Source organism: Elephas maximus, chromosome 7, assembly GCF_024166365.1.
Source record: "Elephas maximus indicus isolate mEleMax1 chromosome 7, mEleMax1 primary haplotype, whole genome shotgun sequence".
Classification (NCBI taxonomy): domain Eukaryota; kingdom Metazoa; phylum Chordata; class Mammalia; order Proboscidea; family Elephantidae; genus Elephas; species Elephas maximus.
In genome coordinates this window covers 85,669,839-85,690,445 of record NC_064825.1, presented here as the reverse complement: position 1 = coordinate 85,690,445, position 20,607 = coordinate 85,669,839, and the positions used below count along the sequence as shown (strand labels likewise).

General features: G+C 42.8%; 1 protein-coding gene across 7 annotated transcripts in view; it reads left to right on the top strand.

The window, feature by feature from the left end:
• Positions 1-1,775: 1,775 nt before the first annotated feature.
• MPPED2 (metallophosphoesterase domain containing 2) overlaps positions 1,776-20,607 on the top strand; it is a 199,608-nt gene continuing 180,776 nt past the window's right edge. Inside the window, exons 1-2 of one of the 7 annotated variants that reach the window (XM_049890781.1) lie at positions 1,776-1,943; positions 8,415-8,663. In XM_049890781.1, the coding sequence (XP_049746738.1) occupies positions 8,536-8,663 (128 nt within the window). In that variant the 5' untranslated portion in view covers positions 1,776-1,943; positions 8,415-8,535. The other 6 variants (XM_049890778.1, XM_049890783.1, XM_049890782.1 and 3 more) reach the window with 6 other exon arrangements.

Here is a 20,607-nt window from a genome sequence, read left to right as displayed (position 1 = left end):
CGACAAAAAAATAATGGAACTCAGAGGCTCATTTACCTTAAAATAATATAAAACAAGCCTTAGCTATGGCATTTAAAATTTGGTATAATGAAGCTACGTTTCAAAGTTGATGTCAGGGGACAGACATGGTTAACATCCAATCATTTTAAAACAAGCTTTTAGGGTAAAACCCAACCAACCCAGTGCTGTATTTATGGAGGACGTGATTTAACAAAATGTAATCTGTTCAAACCCAAGTAATGAGAATTATTTGAAAAGTGAGCTTTTGTCCCTGCTTTATTATTTAAATTTACTTACATTTCTCCAGCTTCTTTGTTTTAGTAGCCTAATAGAAATAAAAATTCATAACCCAAATACAGGTCAGCCACTACTTCCCCCAGTGGATAATTGCTCCATCAGCAGGGACAGAGTGGGGGTTGATTTCTTCCTTCACCGCAAGTTACAATTTTAAGCCTCTTTGTCCCAATTTTCCCCCACTCAGTAAAATGGCTTGAAATTTTGTATCGAGTTTATAAAGGGTCACTCCTTTGATTTTTAAAGCGTTAAATATCCTGTAAAATGTGCCCCTCAAGTACAAAGTATTATTATTTGTTGTCTGCATGGACGTACTCGGACTCAGGATCATAATACAATCTAATTTAGCTGGTTCGATTGACTACCAGTTGGTTTAAAAAAAAAAAGGAAAAAAATAAACACGAAAATTATTTGATCATGATTTTTTGACTGACCAAATCAGCCCAGATCAGTCTAAAAATGAAAGCCATTTAGATAAGAGAAGTGTACTGCTAACTCATAAAGAGAAACAAAACCAAGCATTTTTTCAAAAACATGGTTCCAGTTAGGGCTTGTTGCTGGGCTGGAAAACAAAAGAAAACAAAATATAATGATGTCTCCCTCAATAATCTTTGGCATCCTTTAATGTTGCTTGCTGTGATTTGTGCTGGGCCAGGAAAGTCACTGGCCTCTCAGTCCCAGTATATTTGACAAGTACTGACACTTTGGGCTTGCTGTACAATAAAATAAATACATTAATAAAGCCATTTCCCCCTTCATTTCATCCCATGCATAAGAGACAGGTTACTTAAAATTCAAGTGCTAGGAAAGCCCATTATAAAAGGGAAATAATTTCAGGTGAATTCCGTTTGATCTTTTTTTTTTATAGGGGTTCCTACCAACCTCACTCCTGTCCTCCCCAGACCCTGGCAACCAATTAGTCTCAACACAGAGGCCACAGGCCAGGTTGAAATGTCTCCTTTTTTAGGGGGCTTCCCTCCAGAGAGTGCCTAGATCTTTGAGTTTGACTCCTGGAAAGGAATCAGATCTGGTTGCCGTCCAAACCCTTCAGCACTGACAATGGCATAACATCACAGGGCCACCTCATCTTCCACAGAAAGCCCTGCAGTCCAAGTTTTCTAAAAGCCTTCTCTTCCTTGTCGCCTAGCATTTCAGCAGTTCTTCCCTTCCGTGTTGTTTGCATGCAATTCTGAAAATCTTTTCTTCTATTTTGCAAAGTAGCAGGGAAAAGTGGACAAACTTTGATTTAAAAGATTTTTTTGAAATGCTTATCTTTTGGGGGAAAATCCGTCCAAAGGACAAAAAATGAAGACGGTTAGAGTGTCCCTCTCCTCACCTGGCAATCCCGAACCATGGAGGTGAAAAAAATTATCAGCTAGATTGGCCTTTTCTTTCTTAGGAACAACATTGCAGAGAGAAAGAGGGGTGGGTGTGTGTGTGTGTGTGTGTGTGTGCGCGCGTCTGACGCGCTGAAAGGCTTGGGGAAAGGAAGCGCAGCTCTCCCCCAGGAAAGCCTCAGGTCAGCAGATGGAAGGAGGCCTGGGGTCGCCGTCCGTGGTCGAAAGGCAGTGCCCGAGCCATTCCCCATTACCCCGGCGGCTAGCTCTGCGCTCTGGAGCAGTGCCAGGACTCCTGACAGCGCCCGGCAGGTCGGTGGGTGGGGGGCTTGGGCGTTCTCTTTGCAGAAGACGCCCATTTGGAGGGAAAACTCCCTTTATTTTCCTGGAGTTCCGTAGTCTCCCATCCCCATCATTTTTAGGCTGATCATACTCATGATGATGAACTTGCAGCTCAGCTTCCTGCCGCCTGCTTGACCCGGAGCACCAGCAGGCTGCTTGCCTCGCCCTCAGCTTCCTCCTCCAGTCTCAACTCCAGGGCCTCGGGGCGCCTGTAGGGGTTCAAGCGGGCCGGAGTTGCAGAAGGGGCTCGCGGGGGCGCGGGGTCCCGCTGGGGAGCGCGCACGGAGCGGCGCCTCGGCCGCCCTGCTTCCTGAAGCTGTGCTCCTTTGACCCCAGGGGCAGTCCCTGTCACTGCACCGCTCGCGCTCCCTCCAGCTCGCCGCGCCCTCGCTCCCTCTCCTCGCCCCCTCGCTCGCTCTCTCCCCAGATCGAGGCTGCTCCAGTCCTTTCTCCCCCGCCTCCCTCTAGCGCCGCTGCCCCCCGCCCCCCTGCCCCCGTCCGCGGCAGGACCTCGGGGGTCGAAGGTTCTGGCCCGCCCGCGCCCTTGCCGCCCCCGCGCGCCCTACGCGCGCCTCCCGCCTGCTCGGGTCGCTCGGCGATGGATCGCCTGCTCGCTGGGCGCTGAAGGCATCCCCGGGACCCGGAGCGCAGCCCGGGAAAGGTAATCCGCCCCGGGAAGGGAGGCGGGGGAGGGGGAGGAGGCGGCCCAGCGCCCGGTGCAGAGCGCGAGAGGAAGGGAAAAAAATGCACACACAAAGCGGAGCCCGGGTGAGAGGTGCCTTGTCAGAGGCGCGTGCGAGGGGCTCGGCGGCTACGGACCGCGGCTGCCCCATGCCCCTGACATTCGCCCTGGAGGGCGCCCCCCAGACAATTCGGCCGCGCGCCGGGACCCGGGGAGGGTTGATTTCCAACCCCCGAGCGAAAGAGAATTATTTTTTGGAAGCTGTCTTCCTTCCTACTCCCCATCTTGCCCCTCTTCTTTCTCCCCTCCCCCCAGACCTCGGCCCCCGACCTCTCGGGGTCCCACCTCACCGCCTCCTCTTCCGTCAGGATTTCCGAGGAGGGGAGGAGGGGGTGTCGGCGGGAGGCAGCAGCGAAAGCCGGGCGGCGGGGATGGCGGTGGGGACGAGGGCTCGACGAGCTGTTTACTACAAAGTCTCGGGGTGATGTGTTCAAGCCGCCCCGGCCTAGGCCCGGGTGCATTGTGTTGGCCCGAGCCCCGGGCGCCCGCGGCAGCCCGCTGCGAGGTGCGGTGGCCGGGAAGGCGCCGTGCAGCTTTGTGCTCCGGCTGCGCCCCGCGGCTGTCCCCGGGGCCGCCTGCGCGCGCGCCGCCGGGGCGCGGGGCTTTTTCTCACCGTGTCCCCCGCCCCAACCTCGCGCTCCGCCGCCGCCTCCGGTTTCCACGAACGCAGCCTGCGGAGAGAGCCGGCGACGCGGGTTGAGGCTCGGCTGGGCGGCGGAGACGAGGAGCGAGAAAAAGTAACCGTTGACGCCCGATTTCTTCTATACCGAGGCAGGAGTTTCTTTGCCATTTACATGTAACAGGGTTATCTTCTCAAAGCCTTTGAATTCTGGGGTTTTGCGGCCTAGGAGGTTGAAGGGGGACATTTTTCTGGAGATCAAGGAGGTGGGGGTTGAAATCCATCTGCAAGACAAGAAATTAAGATGCCCTAGTGGGGTCAATTTATAACTCACCCGCCCCCACTTTTCCCCAACACACACCCCATATTAAGTGCAAACAGGGTCATGAAAAATGTGTAATTGATTTGAGATGCAGAGAACCAATAAACACTAACAGGTCAGGGCGGAAAAAACAAACAAAACTTTAAGTGAAAGAAAAGATTTCCAAAGGGGGGGGTCAAAAATCCGTGGCCTCCACTCCCCCTTCCAAGGCTCGCTGGCTCCCTTTCTTCCTTTCTCCGCGGCCCGGGGAAAGGAGCCCGGCAGCTCCGGGGCAGAGAACAGGCAGGAGGCGGCAGCGGCTCTGTGCTCCGGTGCGGCTCTGGGGGCTCGGGGACGCCGGCTCTGGGGGCTCGGGGATGCCAACGCGCCCGGAGGCTGAAGTCTGGGCAGTGGCGTTGTGATGCCCCAGCAAGGATGGGGCGGTGTCAGAGCCATTGGCCGCCGGTGGTCATCAATCAATCCTGGGCTTGGGTAGAGGGAGAGAAAGAAAGACAGGCGCCCAGCGGAGCCCGGGGCAGCGAGCGCAAGAGCCAGCAGTGCCAGCAGCGGCTGCAGCGGAGGCGACGGCGGCAACGGGGGACTAAACAAGGGACTAAACGAGTAAGGCGAGCTGGTGCTCCAGGAAGGAAGGGGGAGCTATGGCCCGGGCGAGCCGACCGTGAGCCCAGAGGGCAGGGCGTGTGTGTGTGTGTGTGTGTGTGTAGTCACTGAAGCTCCCCTTATCCCCTTCAACTGCCCAGCCTAGATTTAAAACAAACAAACCAATCCAAAGTAGAGAATTCCGCGCCCCCCCGCCCCACCATATATAGACACCACACGTTGCCAGAGGCGCGGGAGAAAAGTCTTGCCCTTCCTCTTTGAAAGAATGTGCCAGCTGGGTGTCCGCAGTGCTGGAGACAAGTTCAGGTGTAAGTGCGGCGCTAGGCAGGGCGCTCTGTGGCAGAGACACGTGGAACTTTGTGTGAGCATCCTTGGAAAAGCCTGACGGAGAGAAGCCGGGAAGGCGTGTGGGCATCGCTCTGGAATGTAGGGATGAGTAACTGGAGGTGGGCAAGGAAAAAAAAAAAAAAAAAACTGAGCAGGGGGCGTGAGTTGGGGAAGCACTCCGTCTGTGCGGCAGAAGGAGAAGAGTGAAGAATTTGGCGGAGTTGGGACTTGCGGGTTCCAAAGTCCCGTCAGGCTGTCTTGAGATCTTCTTGGGGCAAGTGATTAAAACGAGCATCCTTGTTTAAAAGAGGAAATCGCGGGCTCTTTTCTCATAGGCTATGCGGTGCGGGGCATGGGTAGAGAGGTCATGAGTTGTTCTTTTGAAACTTTTGGTGAATTGGATTTCTGGTTTCTAGGAGGTGGAGACAGCTATTTTATTGCTCAGCTTTTAATCCCTTCATTGCCAGCGGACTAGAAAAAGGTTTTCCAACTAGATTCCTGGAAGAGAACATAGCAGTTGCACAATTTAAGGGACCGGAGAAATGACTGCTGTCTAGGAAATGCAAAATGTACTCACATGATTTTTCTTTAAAGAGAAAATCAAAATAGCACCAGCTTGAATGCTTGGCAGCGTCAATCCCTTTTAGATTTTTCTTTAGGTTCCCTGGCATTTATTGCTGGGTTCCTTTGTTTTGTGGAGCGAATGTGTTGATGTATAAAATAGAAATTAAAAAAAATACTGCTGTCTTTAAATATTGTATGTAAAAGGAAATATAACCGTGGCAAGGGTGAGATGCTTTAAAAAGTGGTCACTAGGAAAATTTTACTCTCCAAATACGTGAAAGATACCACTTCCTAGATAGTTTTAGGCAGTGTGTCTTTCTGTCTTGTTTCAAGCTTTTTCCAAAATTCTCAGGTTAGAGGAGGCAAGTGTTGCTCATTGTTCCCATCCTGAGAGTTTACCAAGAAAGCAGTGTCTTTCCACGTGTTTGTGTTTAATATTCTTAGGTTATGTTCATTTTGAGATGCAGGCGGAGGTGAACATAGCATTTTTTAAAATAAGCCTTTTCTTGACTTGTCTGTAAAGATGTCTGTGAAAGTTTTGAAGCTGTCTGCCTCAGTCTGACATTTTCTTCAAAGGACTCCAGATTAAAGAAGATAGGCACTGCAGGTGCACTGTTTCGATAAAACATTTGAAAAAGAACATGGTAAAGATGAATTCAAATCAGGTGCCAGCCACCCATTTAGCCCTTCAGAGTCTGAGGGGCCTGTGCTTGCTGATGAAAAGATGTTCTGTTTGTCTTGCTGGGGCAGAGGTGCAAAGAGGCGCAGATATTCACTTGACAGAAAAGGCAGTGGGTAGGCTGACTTTAGGGTAGAGCGGACCATTTAGGAATGGGGATGGATTACATTCAAAGTTCTGTCTCTTCTTGGCCTCAAATATGAGAACTTGGGAGGGGGAAGATGATGCTAACTACCATAAATCATTGCATAGATATTTAAATACAGATACCTGTATTTTATTTCCAGGCCACATTTAAACAACAACGAAAACAACCCCATTGCTGTCTAGTTAGCGGCCCTATAGGACAGAGTAGAACTGCCCCACAGGGTTTCCAAGGCTGTACTCTTTACAGAAGCAGATTGCCACATCTTTCTCCCGCAGAGCGGCTAGTGAGTTTAAACCGCTGACCCTTCAAATAGCAGTCGAGTACTTAACCACTGAACCACCAGGGCTCCTTAGGCCACATTTAACTTGGTTTAATTAGTGAGTTTTACTGTAGAAAAATTTAAACAGCTTCTGGCACCCTGTGCAACGGGATTGCTACTCGGGTCACAGTTGTCTAGACATGAATTTGGTTTCCTTTCCTTCTTAATGTTCCATATTTCACACAATAGACATTGATGGCAGGAACATAAGAATTGCCATGTAATTTTTTACACCACTGTCTAATTTATGCAAACACTAAGTTCTCACAGTCTGAAAATGGGTATTTTTTCTTCCTCTGTGCGTTGATGGCTAACATTCTTTTTAATGACAGTCATTTCTATACCAGGAAGATGTTTTCATTTGTATTTACTTTTCAGCGCCACGCAATTATGCAGTTTTGCGCTTCAGTAGTGTCTCAGTACTTTGTGTCTCAAAAGAGAATTACAGTACTTAGAACAGGACTGCAATTTGAAGCAGGTGTTGTGTTTTACTGTTATGCAAAATAACAGTAAAATATAATTGAGGGAGAAATTAAGGAAACAGCTGCAAACTTGGTATGAAAACTGCTACATTATGATTTGTAAGCAGTTCTTAGAGATATCTTACATCAGAGGAGCCGGGGAAGATTTTAATTTAGTTAATCCTACCGGCCTGGTTGTCTATCAACTGGTGCTTAAAGGACTCATACCTCCCATGAAGTCAGGAGGAAGAAAGAGAACCCAAAGTGACACTTGGTTTAAAATGCCAGAGCACCAGGGATTCATCTCTTGGCAGTGTGGTTGCACATTAGGAAAGCCGGCAAGGTGGGTGTTAATTTGATTTGAACAGAGCGCTGTGGAATTTCTTAGCCCAGCCAGCATATGGAGGACTACACAAGCCCCGGGTTGTAAAATAATAAAATAAATGGCCTATGGCAGGCCATCTGCCTTTTTTCTTGATATTATAAGGTGTTTCCTGACAAATTTAAATCCAGACTTATTATTCTAAATATTTTTATTTTAGATAGGAGCTAAGATTCCCATAGTTTAACGATGCGCATGGCAAACATATCCTGATACGGGGCACTTAAAGAGCAGGCGATACCCAAGGCCTGTGTTGCTAGCATCTTCTCTGCTGCACTGATCAGTCACAGCAGCTTTGATGCAAAGATTTGCTTTGTACACCTGCTATAAAAATAGACATCTTCATTTCAGAACCCAGTGCAGCAAATAATACCTAACATTTATATATATAAAAAAAAAAAGTCAGAGCTAATACTCGACGGCACTGGGTTGGGTTTGAATGGAAATTAAAAAAAAAAAAAAAAAGTGAAAGCAACTCCTGAGAATTCTGCGGCATCAGAATAAGGAGGCAGATGTAATGGCTGCCCCCCTTTACCGCTCTAAGAGGGGAGGTCAGGAATGCGTTCAGAATGGTGGTCCATGCCTGACTGTGTTTGACTTTCCCTGAGTAACTAATGTGCTGAAAGGAATTACCCTACATTTAGTGAGAAGGAACTTCCTTACCACAGAGTTCTGGGCCTGAGGGCATTGTATATGTATCCCGAAGTATTTTGGGAGCTGCTTGTGAAAGACACAGTTGTGTATGTGTAGTGTGTGCATATTATATATGTATCGTAGTTGTATACAGGTACCTGTTGTGAGCATTATCATTTTTAACTTACATTTGTCATTGTGTTATGTGGCTGTTTTACGCATTGTAATTTCAAATTATTATATGACACCAACTTTGTAGAGACCAAGCGTTCCAATTAGCAGGGAAGGTTTGGAAGATTCTCCACTTAGACACAAACCATTTATAGCTAGACACCATGGCAACTGTGGATATGCCCCTTCCGTAATTCACAGTAAGTGCCATAATTATACTTAAGGAGGAAATCTTAGTTTGAACGCCATTGAGGTGATTTGCTAACAGCCAGCGATGTCGTGTAAAGTGCAATGCCCACTCTAAAGTGTGTACACGGAAGAGTGTTGGGAATGGTTGTATCCATGAATCGATAACAAACATTTAGATTTTTCCTGAACCACTTTCATGTTCAACTGTCAAATTTGAAGTTTCTTAGAACACTTTCTTTTTCTTTGTTCTCATATATATATATATACATTTTTTTTTCTTTCCAGAAACACACAGTGGTTTTTATGAGTAGATCTTTGGATTCAGAGGTTGGCTGAAACGCACCATGCCTGCTTCCATCCTTTGCTCCGGAAAGTTGTGAATTGCTCATGCCTATAGGGAGGAAGGATGGCACATGGGATTCCTTCTCAAGGCAAAGTTACCATAACGGTGGATGAGTACAGCTCCAACCCCACCCAGGCCTTCACGCACTACAATATCAACCAGAGCAGATTCCAGCCGCCACATGTACATATGTAAGTATTGCTCATGACCTTGAAATAATTGACACTCAAGAAAATATAAATAAAATAAAGTATTCACTCGTATTTTCTGCCAAGGAGAATAGAAATGGCACCATTTGCAACACAGACGGCTATTGTGGTTCCAAATACTGCTGAGGAGTAATCCCCTATCGCTTTGTAACAGTTCACATTTTCTGAGCATTTTTAATGACAGTTGAACATTAGATGTTCAGCGCCTCTGAGGGATGGTGGAGTAGGTTTTCCACATTTTATGGATAAGAACAGAGAAGTTGAGGCATGTGCCTAATGCTGCACAGTGCATTTTGGCAGTCTCCTGATCCCCAGCTCAGTTTGCTTTACATCATGTTACTTGCCTCCATGATGAAATATTTCTTTAAAATTGCTGTAGTTCCCCCCCAACCCCACCTCACCCCATCTCACTGGACTACCCCTTTACATTCAGCTGGGAAATAGGCCTAATTGGGACTAATTGTCCAGCCATTGCTGAATCCATTGTCTTGCCTGTTGCTCGTGGAACGTGTGCTGCATGCAGCAGGACTTGAACAATAAGGGGAACAAAGGATTAAGGGACAGTGGAACGGTTGGTCCCAAGAATTGTACTTTTTCTCACTCCCTAAGTCAAGTTGAGGTTTAAACTGTTTAAGGAACAAAGTGTGGGAGGAATCCAGAGGTAAGGATTTCGTAGCACCTGGTTGCACACCAACTGTTTTCTGGTCCTCTGCTACAGGATGTGCTGGGCGTTCCGCGGAAGGGAGCAAAAGGTCACCATCTCCCTTGTTTATTCAAGGCCCAGTGCTCATTCTCTATTAGGCCCTTCCAATGTCTAACGCGGGTCTTTCATAGTTGGACTAAGCCTCATTGAAAACTATTGTATAGTCAAGATAGAAAGGAGGTTAAAGCTCTGTTGACTGTTTTTGCCATTCCTAGCAGAATTGAACTTGGGGCATGTCCAGATCACAAGCTCTTTTTTAATTAATTATCTTATTTGACCATTTGAAAAATAGGAGAACCTCCCTACCCCAAACACACATGATACCCCCTCAAATTTAGAAACACTAACCAAACAAAAAGGTCTTTCCGTTCGATGGGTATTTGGGTAGACACTAGGATGTTGCTTTGCAAGTATATGCTGTAGAGTCAGTCCATCACCTGTGATGAGGTTTCTGCAAAGTGGCCATAATGAAACAACATGCTTGAGCGAAAGCAACAAATCATTGCACTTGGTTAGTGCTAAGCTATTTCTAAGAATTTTTATGCTTTCTTTAAATCAGAATATATTCATGATTATGAAAGATTGCTCATTAATAATTTTAAAGAGAAGTTTTTAGGGGGAATAAGATTTTTCTTTGTTAAAATGACTTTTTTCCCCTGAACAATAAATATGTTTCAAATAATCTTTTATTTTTATGTTTCTATGCATTTCTATTTCTTCAAATACATGATAAAATGTGTGCAAGTTGGACTTCAGCTCTGTTTTGCACTGCTGTGACGTTTTGTATTAAAGAATCACAGAGAACTTTGTGGATCCTGTTTCCAATCAAGGAGGAGACAGTATGCCTTGCCCCAGATTCCTTGGAAAATGACTGATGGGGAACGTCAGCCTAGTCTTAGGTCTACAGACATCTGTTCACTTGTTCTTGTCTGTAAGATTCCACTGGAAAACAGTGAATGCACAAAGATATTTTAAAAATCATGTAACCTTAGAACTGATCTGCTTAGACCTAGCCATGAAAAATTTGCGGGATCAAATTATTCTGCTTGAAAAATCAGGTTTGTGGTGTTTGCCTAGACAGCTGTGAAGCCCTTTTACCATAGCCTTGAACTTGAATAGAGGAACCTTCCCAGTCTGGCTCCAACTGTACCATCATCACCTAAATCCTTTACTCTATCCACATAGGTTGGCTCACTGTCGGCTGAGCACACCATGGGCCTTTCCATCTCAGTGCCATTGCCTTCTCTGTTACTCACAGCTGAGACACTCGCATTTCTGCTCAGTTCTTCAAATGCCTCAAGACTAGTTCAGGCACCTCCACTTCTATGAAATTTTTTCTATCACTCCAATTCAAATTGTGCCTCAACACGGCACTCCTAGTCACTTGGCATTTACCTCTTGCCATCTCCATTGTTATTTTTCTTTATATATATCTTACCCTTGCAGCTACTTTGTTTGCTTCTTAAAGGCAGGAATTATGCTTCTGAGTGGGTAATAGATACTCAGAAATACTTATTGATCAATTGATCAATTTTGCATTGAAAAGGAAATTATGTTTCATGCTTGGAGATTTTCACTGGAACTTTTCTGTCACCTCTTGACATTTTGAGTGTTTGTGTGAAGATGCTTAGAGTCAAAATGCTAGATCAACTCTTCCTTGGCTGTACAATTACTTGGAAGACACCACATTGTTGTTTTGTAGGCCTGGTACCCCGTACAGTGACTGATCTATAGTAGATGTTCAGGTGTCTTGGTTGAATGTAGTCATGTTCTATTTCTGTTATATTTTTCAAAACAGCTCTTAGTCTAAATACAAACTTAAATTGGCTGGAAAATATCCGTCTAATGTTTAGTCTAAAATTTGTTCATTTTTTCTGAAATTTTCAACATGTCTCGACAGAGCTTTGCTTTTCTCCCTAAAGATATTTTGTCTTTTCCACTCAAATAGTTGATCTTTTTTTTTTTTTAATGAGATTCTTAAAATATTTTCTTTCCCTTTATTACCCTATACCTGGGAAAGTAGTTGAGACAGAGATAAGTCTTATGAGGACCTGTGACAGATCGCCTGGATTGGCGTTAGAATCTCCATCCCTTAAATGATCTGGTTTTTGCTTTTTTTCATGCAACTTAGAGGGGGCTGTTGAGATTTTTGTACCCTGAGTAAAGAGTAGGTCACTTCCCATTGGGAAATTTACTTCCTTTCTTCAGGCTTCAGTTTACTTATAACTACCTCAGTGATAGTTGAGGATTTTTTAGCTCTGACATACTAGGATTAATATTACAAGTAAGAAAGTGGAGGGTAGCAGATAAATAAGACCTGGTCCCCATCCTCACAAAGTTCATTATTGATTTCAGAGCTGATGTTAAAAATGGGGAGCCATAATGGCACAGTGGTTAAGAGCTTGGCTGCTAACCAGGAGGTTGGCAGTTTGAATCCACCAGCCGCTCTTTGGAAACCCTATTGGGCAGTTCTGCTCTGTTCTGTAGGGTTGCTATGAGTCAGAATTGACTCAGTGACAACAGGTTTTGGTTTGAGTTAACAACTGACTTTCATGGGTCTATTACTTGGTCTTGGTCTGTCTTTTACCTGCAAGTTCTGACGAGGCTGCCTCCGAATCTTTGAACGACCACTGGCCTGGATCTCTGCCTGTGGCTTAGGGGATTTTTTTTTTATTTAAGAAAGGAATTCTATATAAAGTTGGGAAAGAAAATTAAAGAACAGCTAGACATGGCAGAGCAGAATCTAACCCAGAATCCCCGTGTACCTCTTACACAGACACTTGAGCATACTCATAGAACCGATGATTGAAAACCAGCAATTAGCAGGGTTTCATTTTTTCACAACTCCTTCCTCTTTCCAAAGCAGAATGTTGTGAAAATCATTCAGTATTTTTAATGATGATAGGAAGAGGTGCTGAAGGGGTCAACACAGGCCGAAAAACAACATAAATACTTCCTATGGTTTTAATTGTCTGAGGCTCAATAAAATATTAGAAAACCTTATTAGTAGGGTGCCCAGCTGTCTCAGTGTTAGCTTTGAAAGCCCCATGTTCCAGGAAACCCCTCAGTCCCAGGCAATCCAGGATGGTTGGTAACCCTCCTGAGGTCAGCCCCTCATCTTTTTGCTTTATTGATTGGCTGCTAGCAAGTCAGTTGAAATTTTGTTTTTAGTTGAGTCGCTATCCTTGTCTATGCCTTTGGTTGTTGACACCCCGGAATCTGCCTTACCCAGCTCTTGTTTTTCAGGAAGGCAGTATGATGTAGTGGTTAACATCACCAGTGGAATCAGATCGTTGGATATATAAAGCTTGGTTGTACTACTTACTAGCTATGTAACCAACTGTGGAGAAAAGACTTAACTTCTCCGTGGTTATTTTTTCCTTAGCACATGGATGAGAAAAATAGTGCCTACCTCAAAAGGTGGTTGTAAGGTTAAAAATAGTATTTATTGTATGTAAAGTCTTTAGAGATGTACTTAATATGTCGCCTATACTCTGTGTTGTTAGCTGTTCTCATTAGTTATTGTTTTATTGATTCTGGGGTTTCTATTCGAAGCTGCCTCAAATTCACTTTGAAAGTCAGCGAAGTGTAAGTAAATGTATAAACAAAGCCACTGGTAGTAAGTAAGTACCTGGCTTTGTTAAGAAGCCATTACTAGCAGAACTTCATAGAACCTTTTCTTGGAGGGAATTTTGGCGTTCAGGCTTGGCAGGTGTCCTGACTTCCTAGTGCCTGTCAAGATCATAAACAGCCTAAGTGTCTCACCTACCTCCAGTTACTCCCTGGTAGTTGTGGGGGGAAAGGAATCCCATCGGCCAAGTGCTGCCTGCTTTTCTCTACAGAATTATAGTGACTTTCCTCCACTTGGGCTGGATCTAGCCCCTGTACTCCCTATCAGTGTGTTAGAGTTCCCATCTATGGCTGTGGTCAACACAGAAGCATCATATTAACCATAATTAACTAGGATTGAGTGCAAAGGACACAGCCAGGGCTTCGTGGCTGAAAGTGGAATCTGAAATCAGACCTGTGAACCAATGCTAATCCTGTCAGTTACTGGTTTAGCTGGATTATGATGCACAAATTAAGAGCCTCAGTCTTCTCATCTGCAAAATGGGCTTATCAACCTGTTAAGGTAGTTGTGAGCATTAAATGAGATAGTGTATGTGACGATAGTGCCTGAAAGATAGCACTGGATAGATAGATGCTATGATGACATTTATGGTCTTGCCTGCTAGCTGGTGAGTTTGAGATAAGTGTTAACACTGTGTCTTTTCAAAACTTTGTGGCTGTATAAAACCTGACAAATCCAACTTGTACTCTTATTGCATTATTGCATTTTGTAGTATCCTTCAGTGTTGCTTGGGTATTGCTTATCATTTCTTTTAGTATTAATTAATTTTTTTTATAATTATGGTATATCACATACCCATCCAAATGCTTTGAGCACCTTAACAAAGCAGACGTGTAATATTGTTATAATGATTACAAGACTGATTCACTGTTCTTGTGTAAGAGCCTAATCATTTTAAAAATTCTTTGTAGCTTTTAGGGTTTCTGGGTGATCATTCTTGCCAAATTCTTAAGTGATTTTGTTTGTTTGTCTAATCTGAGTTTTCATTTTTATTCAGTTTAAGAAAGTAGTAGAAAGTAAATGTTCTCTTCAGGCCTGTATTAGGCATCTTTAGGTGCAAAAACAAAGTTACAGAAGAGTGTTCTAGAAAGGGGCTATTGGTGAAAAAAATTATAAAATGGAAGGACAAATACCAACATTACTGGAGATTATCTAGGGAATAAATTTGGGAAAGACCTTTCATTTTTTATTTTATATACTTCTGCCTAATTTACTTATTTTCTTAACAACCATGTAATACTTTTATGATGAAAACATTTTTTAAAGAACAATAAAAATGTAATTTGTCAAAAGTCCTCTGCTTTGCTTGTAAAGACTTGGTATAATGCGACTCTACTTTTTTGGACCTCACTTCTCTGGGTGCCATCTTCTCTTCTCTTTTTAGGTTACAATCAAGAAATAGTTCAAATGCTGTTCATTTATTCAATATAATTCAACTTTGCTCATGTGAGGGAAAATGAGAATAAGCTTAAAGATAGTGTCTGCTTCTTAGTCCTATAGCTGAAGGACAGACATTTTTTTTTTCTTTAAAAGTTTGGGAAGCAGGCCCCCCCAAAAACCAGCTGCTGTCAATTCTAACTCTTGGCAACCCCGTGTACGTGAGAGTAGAATTGTGTTCCATAGGCTTTCGGTGACTGATTTTTTGCACATAGATTGCCGAGGCCTTTCTTAAGTTGCCTCTGGATGGACTCGAACCAGTAACCAAGAAATATCATTAAATCCATCTTTTGGCAGCTGGCGGAGTATACAGTATAAATAAATAAATAGCTTGCTTTAATAAACTCCTTGGCAGTGTTTCAGGGATCCTAGATTCTAGTCCTACTTGGTCACTGCTTAGCTCTGTGATCTTTAGCAAGTTGAGTGTCTATGCATTTCAGGTTCTTCATCGACATTAAGATCACTGAGTGGCATAAGTAGTTAAGCACTCATCTGCTAGCTGGAAGGTTGACAGTTCCAGCTTACCCAGAACCTCCTCAGAAGACAGGCTTAGCGATCTGCTCCTGAGAGACCACAGCCTTGAAAACCCTCCAGAGCAGTTCTACCCTGCACACATGGGGTTGCCATCAGTTGGAATCAATGTGATGGCAGCGAACAAAGACATCAGATATTGAACTTGATGGCCTTTAGCATTGTCCCTTCCCAATCTGACCGTCTCTGATTCTTCCCATTTCTTCTCTTCTCTTTTGTCTGTTTAAAATCAGGAACATAAATACCATACCATTATCGATATTATGCAGGGAAAGAATTTGGTAGTGGAACATCATCATGGACATTTGTTGGTGGGAGAAAAGAAATGACCCCTTACTTTCTTACTGGGGAGGAATAATATCAAAGGACCAGATCTGGGGTCTGGGAAGCCTGTGAATGAATGTCTGGGGCTTTGTAAAATTGCATTCTGCAAACAAGGTAGAAAGTCATCCTTTGCTACAGAGCTGGGGGTTGCATTAACTGTTGAAAAAAATTCTCTTAGTAAGGCCCTTTCTCATCCTCATTTTTCTCTTAGTAAGGCCCTTTCTCATCCTCATTATAATTTATCACTGGGGTGATCATGAGCATGGTAATAATTTTTTCTTAATGTTTTCAGTCTGAAATTCGTCTTGGAGATGTGGAATGCCCGTTTTAGATTGCACTCATGTAAACACAGGGTATTTTTCTTTTCATCTCTCATTTCTTTTTCAAAATAAGTTCTTTTTCCCGTACACTCCGAGGATACCTGTCTTGTGGTCTGTGACAGTTTGACTTTGCTTCAGAGCTTACTTTTTTCCTCTTCTGCAGAATTCTTTATTTGCATTCTTGTATTAAAAATGCATCCTAAAATTAGATTTTTTTTTTTTTGTCTATATGACTTTGTTCTTAGAGCCTTAGCTATATGTAGCATAACTGGGCAGTGTTTGTTTGACTGCTTGACTCTGGGAGGATGAAGAATGCATTTTGACAAGTTAACCCAACAAGTTAAGCAGATCTTATTTACTTTGTAGCCCTGGCTTTTAGACTCTGAAGTAGTTTCTAGGGATAAAGAGTCCTAGAGAAAATGTGCTAAAGTGAATGCATACACATATCCTTAAATTTGAGAACCCTGAGATCACCTTTCTTCTGGGCCTGAAACTGTCTCCTGCCCTAAATACAGTTTTAAAAAAAAACCCTTCATGGAGACATTTTGATAAAAATACACAAATGGAAAGCAAATTAAACAGGAAGTAATGCAATAGAGAGTCTGTATTTGAGACTTATTTAATTTTAATTCTGTGTTTTCAGACTATCTAAAGATGTAGATTTTAAGATCTTAAAACACAGCTAATGCCTCCCAGTTGACGGAGTCTTATGTAACAAACTCTAGGTGGTTCTGCGCTATTTCCGTAAAGGAGAAAATGTTCACCAAGTTCTTGGAAGATCAGGTCATTAACTTGTTTTTTTTTTACCTTTCAGTATTTCTTTAGAGCTCTTCTTCCCTTGTTCTTGTCCCCTTTTAAGCATTCAGAGCATACTGGAAATTCTACCCTGGCATGGTAAAAAAAAAAAAAAAAATAGGTAGAGGGTATCATTTCAATATCAGCGTGGACAAAATTGCCAGACATTTGCAGACCACCATGTTAGCCTGCGGTTTTTTTTTTTTTTAATGTAAAAAATACACTTGGAGGCTTTGTCTATGTTGAAACACCAACTCTGCAAAGAGGAAGCTCTGCTGGATTTATTGGCCCTTGCAGTATTTGGGTCTGCATATTTTTGTTCTGCTTTGCTTAGAAGATTTTTTTTTTTTTCCATTTCTGTCCCTGTAGATGGATAAAATGTAGGTAAATAAGAAAATACATTTTTGCAGGCTTTTCACTTTTTCTCCTTTACTCCAAATCAAGGATAAAATCCCCTGTAGTTGGTTTAAATTATTTTACATTTTGTACTAAGAAGTAAAGCTCTTGAAGCTAGTTTAAAAAAATTATTAAACAAGCAAATTTTAAATACTTGATATTCTTGAGCTTAAACTTCTAAAGGAAATTTAAACTGTTAAGTTCCTCTGTTGGTAGTGGCTTCCTTCAGATAAGACGGCTGAACTCTGCACCATACCATAATAGACTCTACTTAAAACCATTTATTTCCTTGTGCAGTCTTTGAAACCTTTCAGCTCCAAGATTCGATAATTCTTGTATTGGAAAAATAACTGTTCCCATCTTGCTGTGGGCTGTTTTGGCATTTATACTCATTGGCTAAGAAAAATGGATTACTTGTGGTATTTGGGCCACAGACGAAGTTTCAAACCTTTTACATATTGTACAGTTAGCTTAAAATGTGTTTTGAAGAAAGACTTAAAACTGAAATCATGAAAAAATTAAGTCTCCCACCAGCCAAGCAACCTCAGCATGTTTTCCTAATTTCCTGAAAGATTTAGCCTTTTGCTATGACATAGACATTTTACCAGCTCTATTTTAGTCTTGAGTTTTGGCAATTTTTCTACTCCATTTTGTTTGATTTTGCTTTGCCTGAAGATTTCAAAGATAACCACAAAAGCCTATCAAACAGTATTCAACAACTTTTTTTTAAATCATAAAAATCATACCCATTGCTCTTCGTGTATTTCCTTATATTTTATATATTCTATTTCTAAAAAATTGCTGAACTTTTTTATAGTGGTCTTGTTTGGGTAGGCAGGAAATATATCGGGGTGATGCATGTTATATGGAGTGAAAAAAAAAGTAGAAGAGGAAAAATAGGGATATGCGTGAAGGAGAGAGGGGAGAGGATATATATATATAATATGTACATCATTAGATATCACTATATATAGTTAGATATCACTAGATATATTAGTTATATACACTAGATCTTAACTCTTTCTTGTAATTATGATGTCCCTGGCCTTGTGCTTGAGTTTAGCACCAGAAGAGGGATGCCTCAACAGGAAGATAGGACAATTGGACCTTGATTTTCTGGACTTTTACATACCAACTCTGTACATAATCCAGCTTTATAAAGAATCAGAATATCAATTTTTTGATACTGTTTTGATCTTTGAGTAGGAACAGTTTTTTTAAGCTCTTTTAGGTAATCACTTTGGGTTCATGTTTTAACAGATTTAAAAAATCCATTTGACAAGTAGCTAGCCATGAACTGGTAAGAATATCTGAAATTGTGATTTCCCAAGGTTCACCATCTGTTAGTATCTAGGAGACTTACCATATGTCAGGCTCATATTCTAACTTTTACAGGTTAACTTGTTTTCACTTTGTTCTTTCTTAGCACCCACATTCTGGGCACAGCTGGTAGCATTAAAACCTATTTGGACTCAATAAACTTAGAGAAAAGAAGAATGGTGAGGGGCAAATCTTTGGAAAGAAGACTAGATGTTAACTCCTCAAGGCTAAGCTAAAAAAAAAAAAAAAAAAAAAAACCCAGTGCCTCAAGGATATCGATCCCTAATTCTTCCATAATGCAGTTCAAAGAGAAGTTACATGTTTTCCTCATGTGCAGTATAAAGGCTCTGGGTATCCTGTTCTGTACAGTAGTGTGAGTCCTGACCTAGCCTCTCTCCCACTGACCCCCCCTGAGAATTCAGGAGGGAAATAATAACACTGTGGGAGGTTGTTTGCTCCACATTGTGCCCCTCAGTGGTGGATGGCTCGTCTGTTTTGCATCTCTCCATCTCAACCCCGCCACGATGTTAATGGCAGTCGGCACGCTCCACTGTTTATCTTGGAATTTGATACCATCATCTTGGCAACCATACTGGGACCTTTAGTGCTCCGATTGTTTGTCATTTGTTGTTAATTATCTGTTACCATAAATTCTGCACTTTGAGAAAAAAGGGAATGTTTTGAAATATTTCCTCCAACATGTAAGTGGAGCTTCATTTTCTGTGGACAAAAGAGAAAAAATGACTCTTGTTGGGAATTGGTTTCAGGGAAATCAAGTGCCCTGTTTTTTTTCAGACCAGCTTCAATTAGATTGTGCTAATGTAGCCAGGATTTGCAGTGAAAGAACCTTTGCAGTTCGGTGATGGTCTGTATAAGTGAGAGGCACCCCCATTTGAGGAGAAAAGGAATTTCACTTTACATAAAGGAGTCTACTTTTATGGCCATCTCTTTAGGCCACAGTTGGGTTTTGTGTGGGGGAGGGCCTGTTCCCTTCATCAGTTGGTTCCTCCTTTTAAAAGGTTATTAAAACAGAGCAGTCCAGAGTGAAAAGTAGCTTCTGCTTACCTGCCTTTATGAGGTGTTTATTTTGTCAAGTGTAGAACTGAAATGAGCTTTCTGGCCATTAGTGGGTTTCACTCACGCTCTCACACTCTGCAGGGAAGGTTGTGCCACCTTACGAAGAACAGTGCTGCTTTGCGAGGGGCCTTACCGAGGGCTCCAGGAGCCACAGCTACCTGACTTTCTTAATAAAAAGCTGGAAACAAAAGAACCTGAGAGAGGGAGATGAGGAGGGAGAATGAATGCATGTGTTTCGGAGGGGAGAGTGCGGCAGTGAAGTAGTGGTTGCTACTAAGCAGAAATCTGGGCACGTTAAAAAAAATATTAAAAAAATAAAGGCATTGGAAAGTTCCAGGAAAAAGAATGTTTATCTAGATTTCACTGTTCCCCTATGTGTTCTCTTATATTCCCTACTAATATTCTCCTTAAAGTGGGGATTATAGTATATGAGTCAAAAGGTAATTGTGAAGATTAAATTAGATGATGCATTTGTAAAGCACTTAGCCCAGCACCTAAGTGCTCAAGGCACAGTAGCAATTATTATTGATAATACTGTTTATCATTATTGCTGCTATAAGCATTAACATTTGAGCTTCTGCAGAGTTTTAATGGTGGCCGATGACCTAGCATCACTGTAGTTTTCTTAGCTGTCGTTAAATTTTAAAGTTTTTAGAATTGTGCTGTCTCCCAAGGGATTCCCACACTGGGAGGGAGGGATTGAGTCTGGGTTAGCCTCCTGATAGCTAGGGGCACAGACTTAATAAACACTTATCTCAGATCCCTGCATGCTGCCTGGGACCCTGTAACTCCCAGGAATGCTGCTTTCTCCTGAAATTGTAGCGTGTGCTTGGATTACAGTCAGATTTGAAGAGTATGAAATGAGTATCTCAGACTTTGTAACTGTTTGAGTGTGAGAATAAGACACTGGCGGGGGGAGGGGGTTAGGAAAAAAGCACCCTAGGATTGTTCTGGGGGAGGCTGGGAAAAGGATTTAACACTCTGGATTTTTGAGAAGCCATTAAAACTCTGGTGGGATCAGATTACCTGACTGCACATCTGAGACATGAAACTCTTGCCCTAAACTGTGCAATTGAGTTAAGCTCAAAATTAAAGGCCTCCCCCTAAGACTGGCCTCTGGGTAAGCCTCATTGCTGATCACAAAATGATTTCCTTTGAGAGGAGCAAGACTACAGTGAGGTTTTTATGGACAATTTAGTCTGTACATTGGTGCCAGCCAGACATTTGGCAACACTTAGTGCCAGCTTCGGTGATCTGACCACTGATTTTTCCCAAGGCCTTCAATCCGGCCTGAGTTCAGTGCTGACAGTGAAGGGAAGATGCATGTTAAGCTCAGTTTTCTAGGTATCCTTCCTAATTTTTTTTTTTTTTCAAGTGGAGAGGTACTGAGGG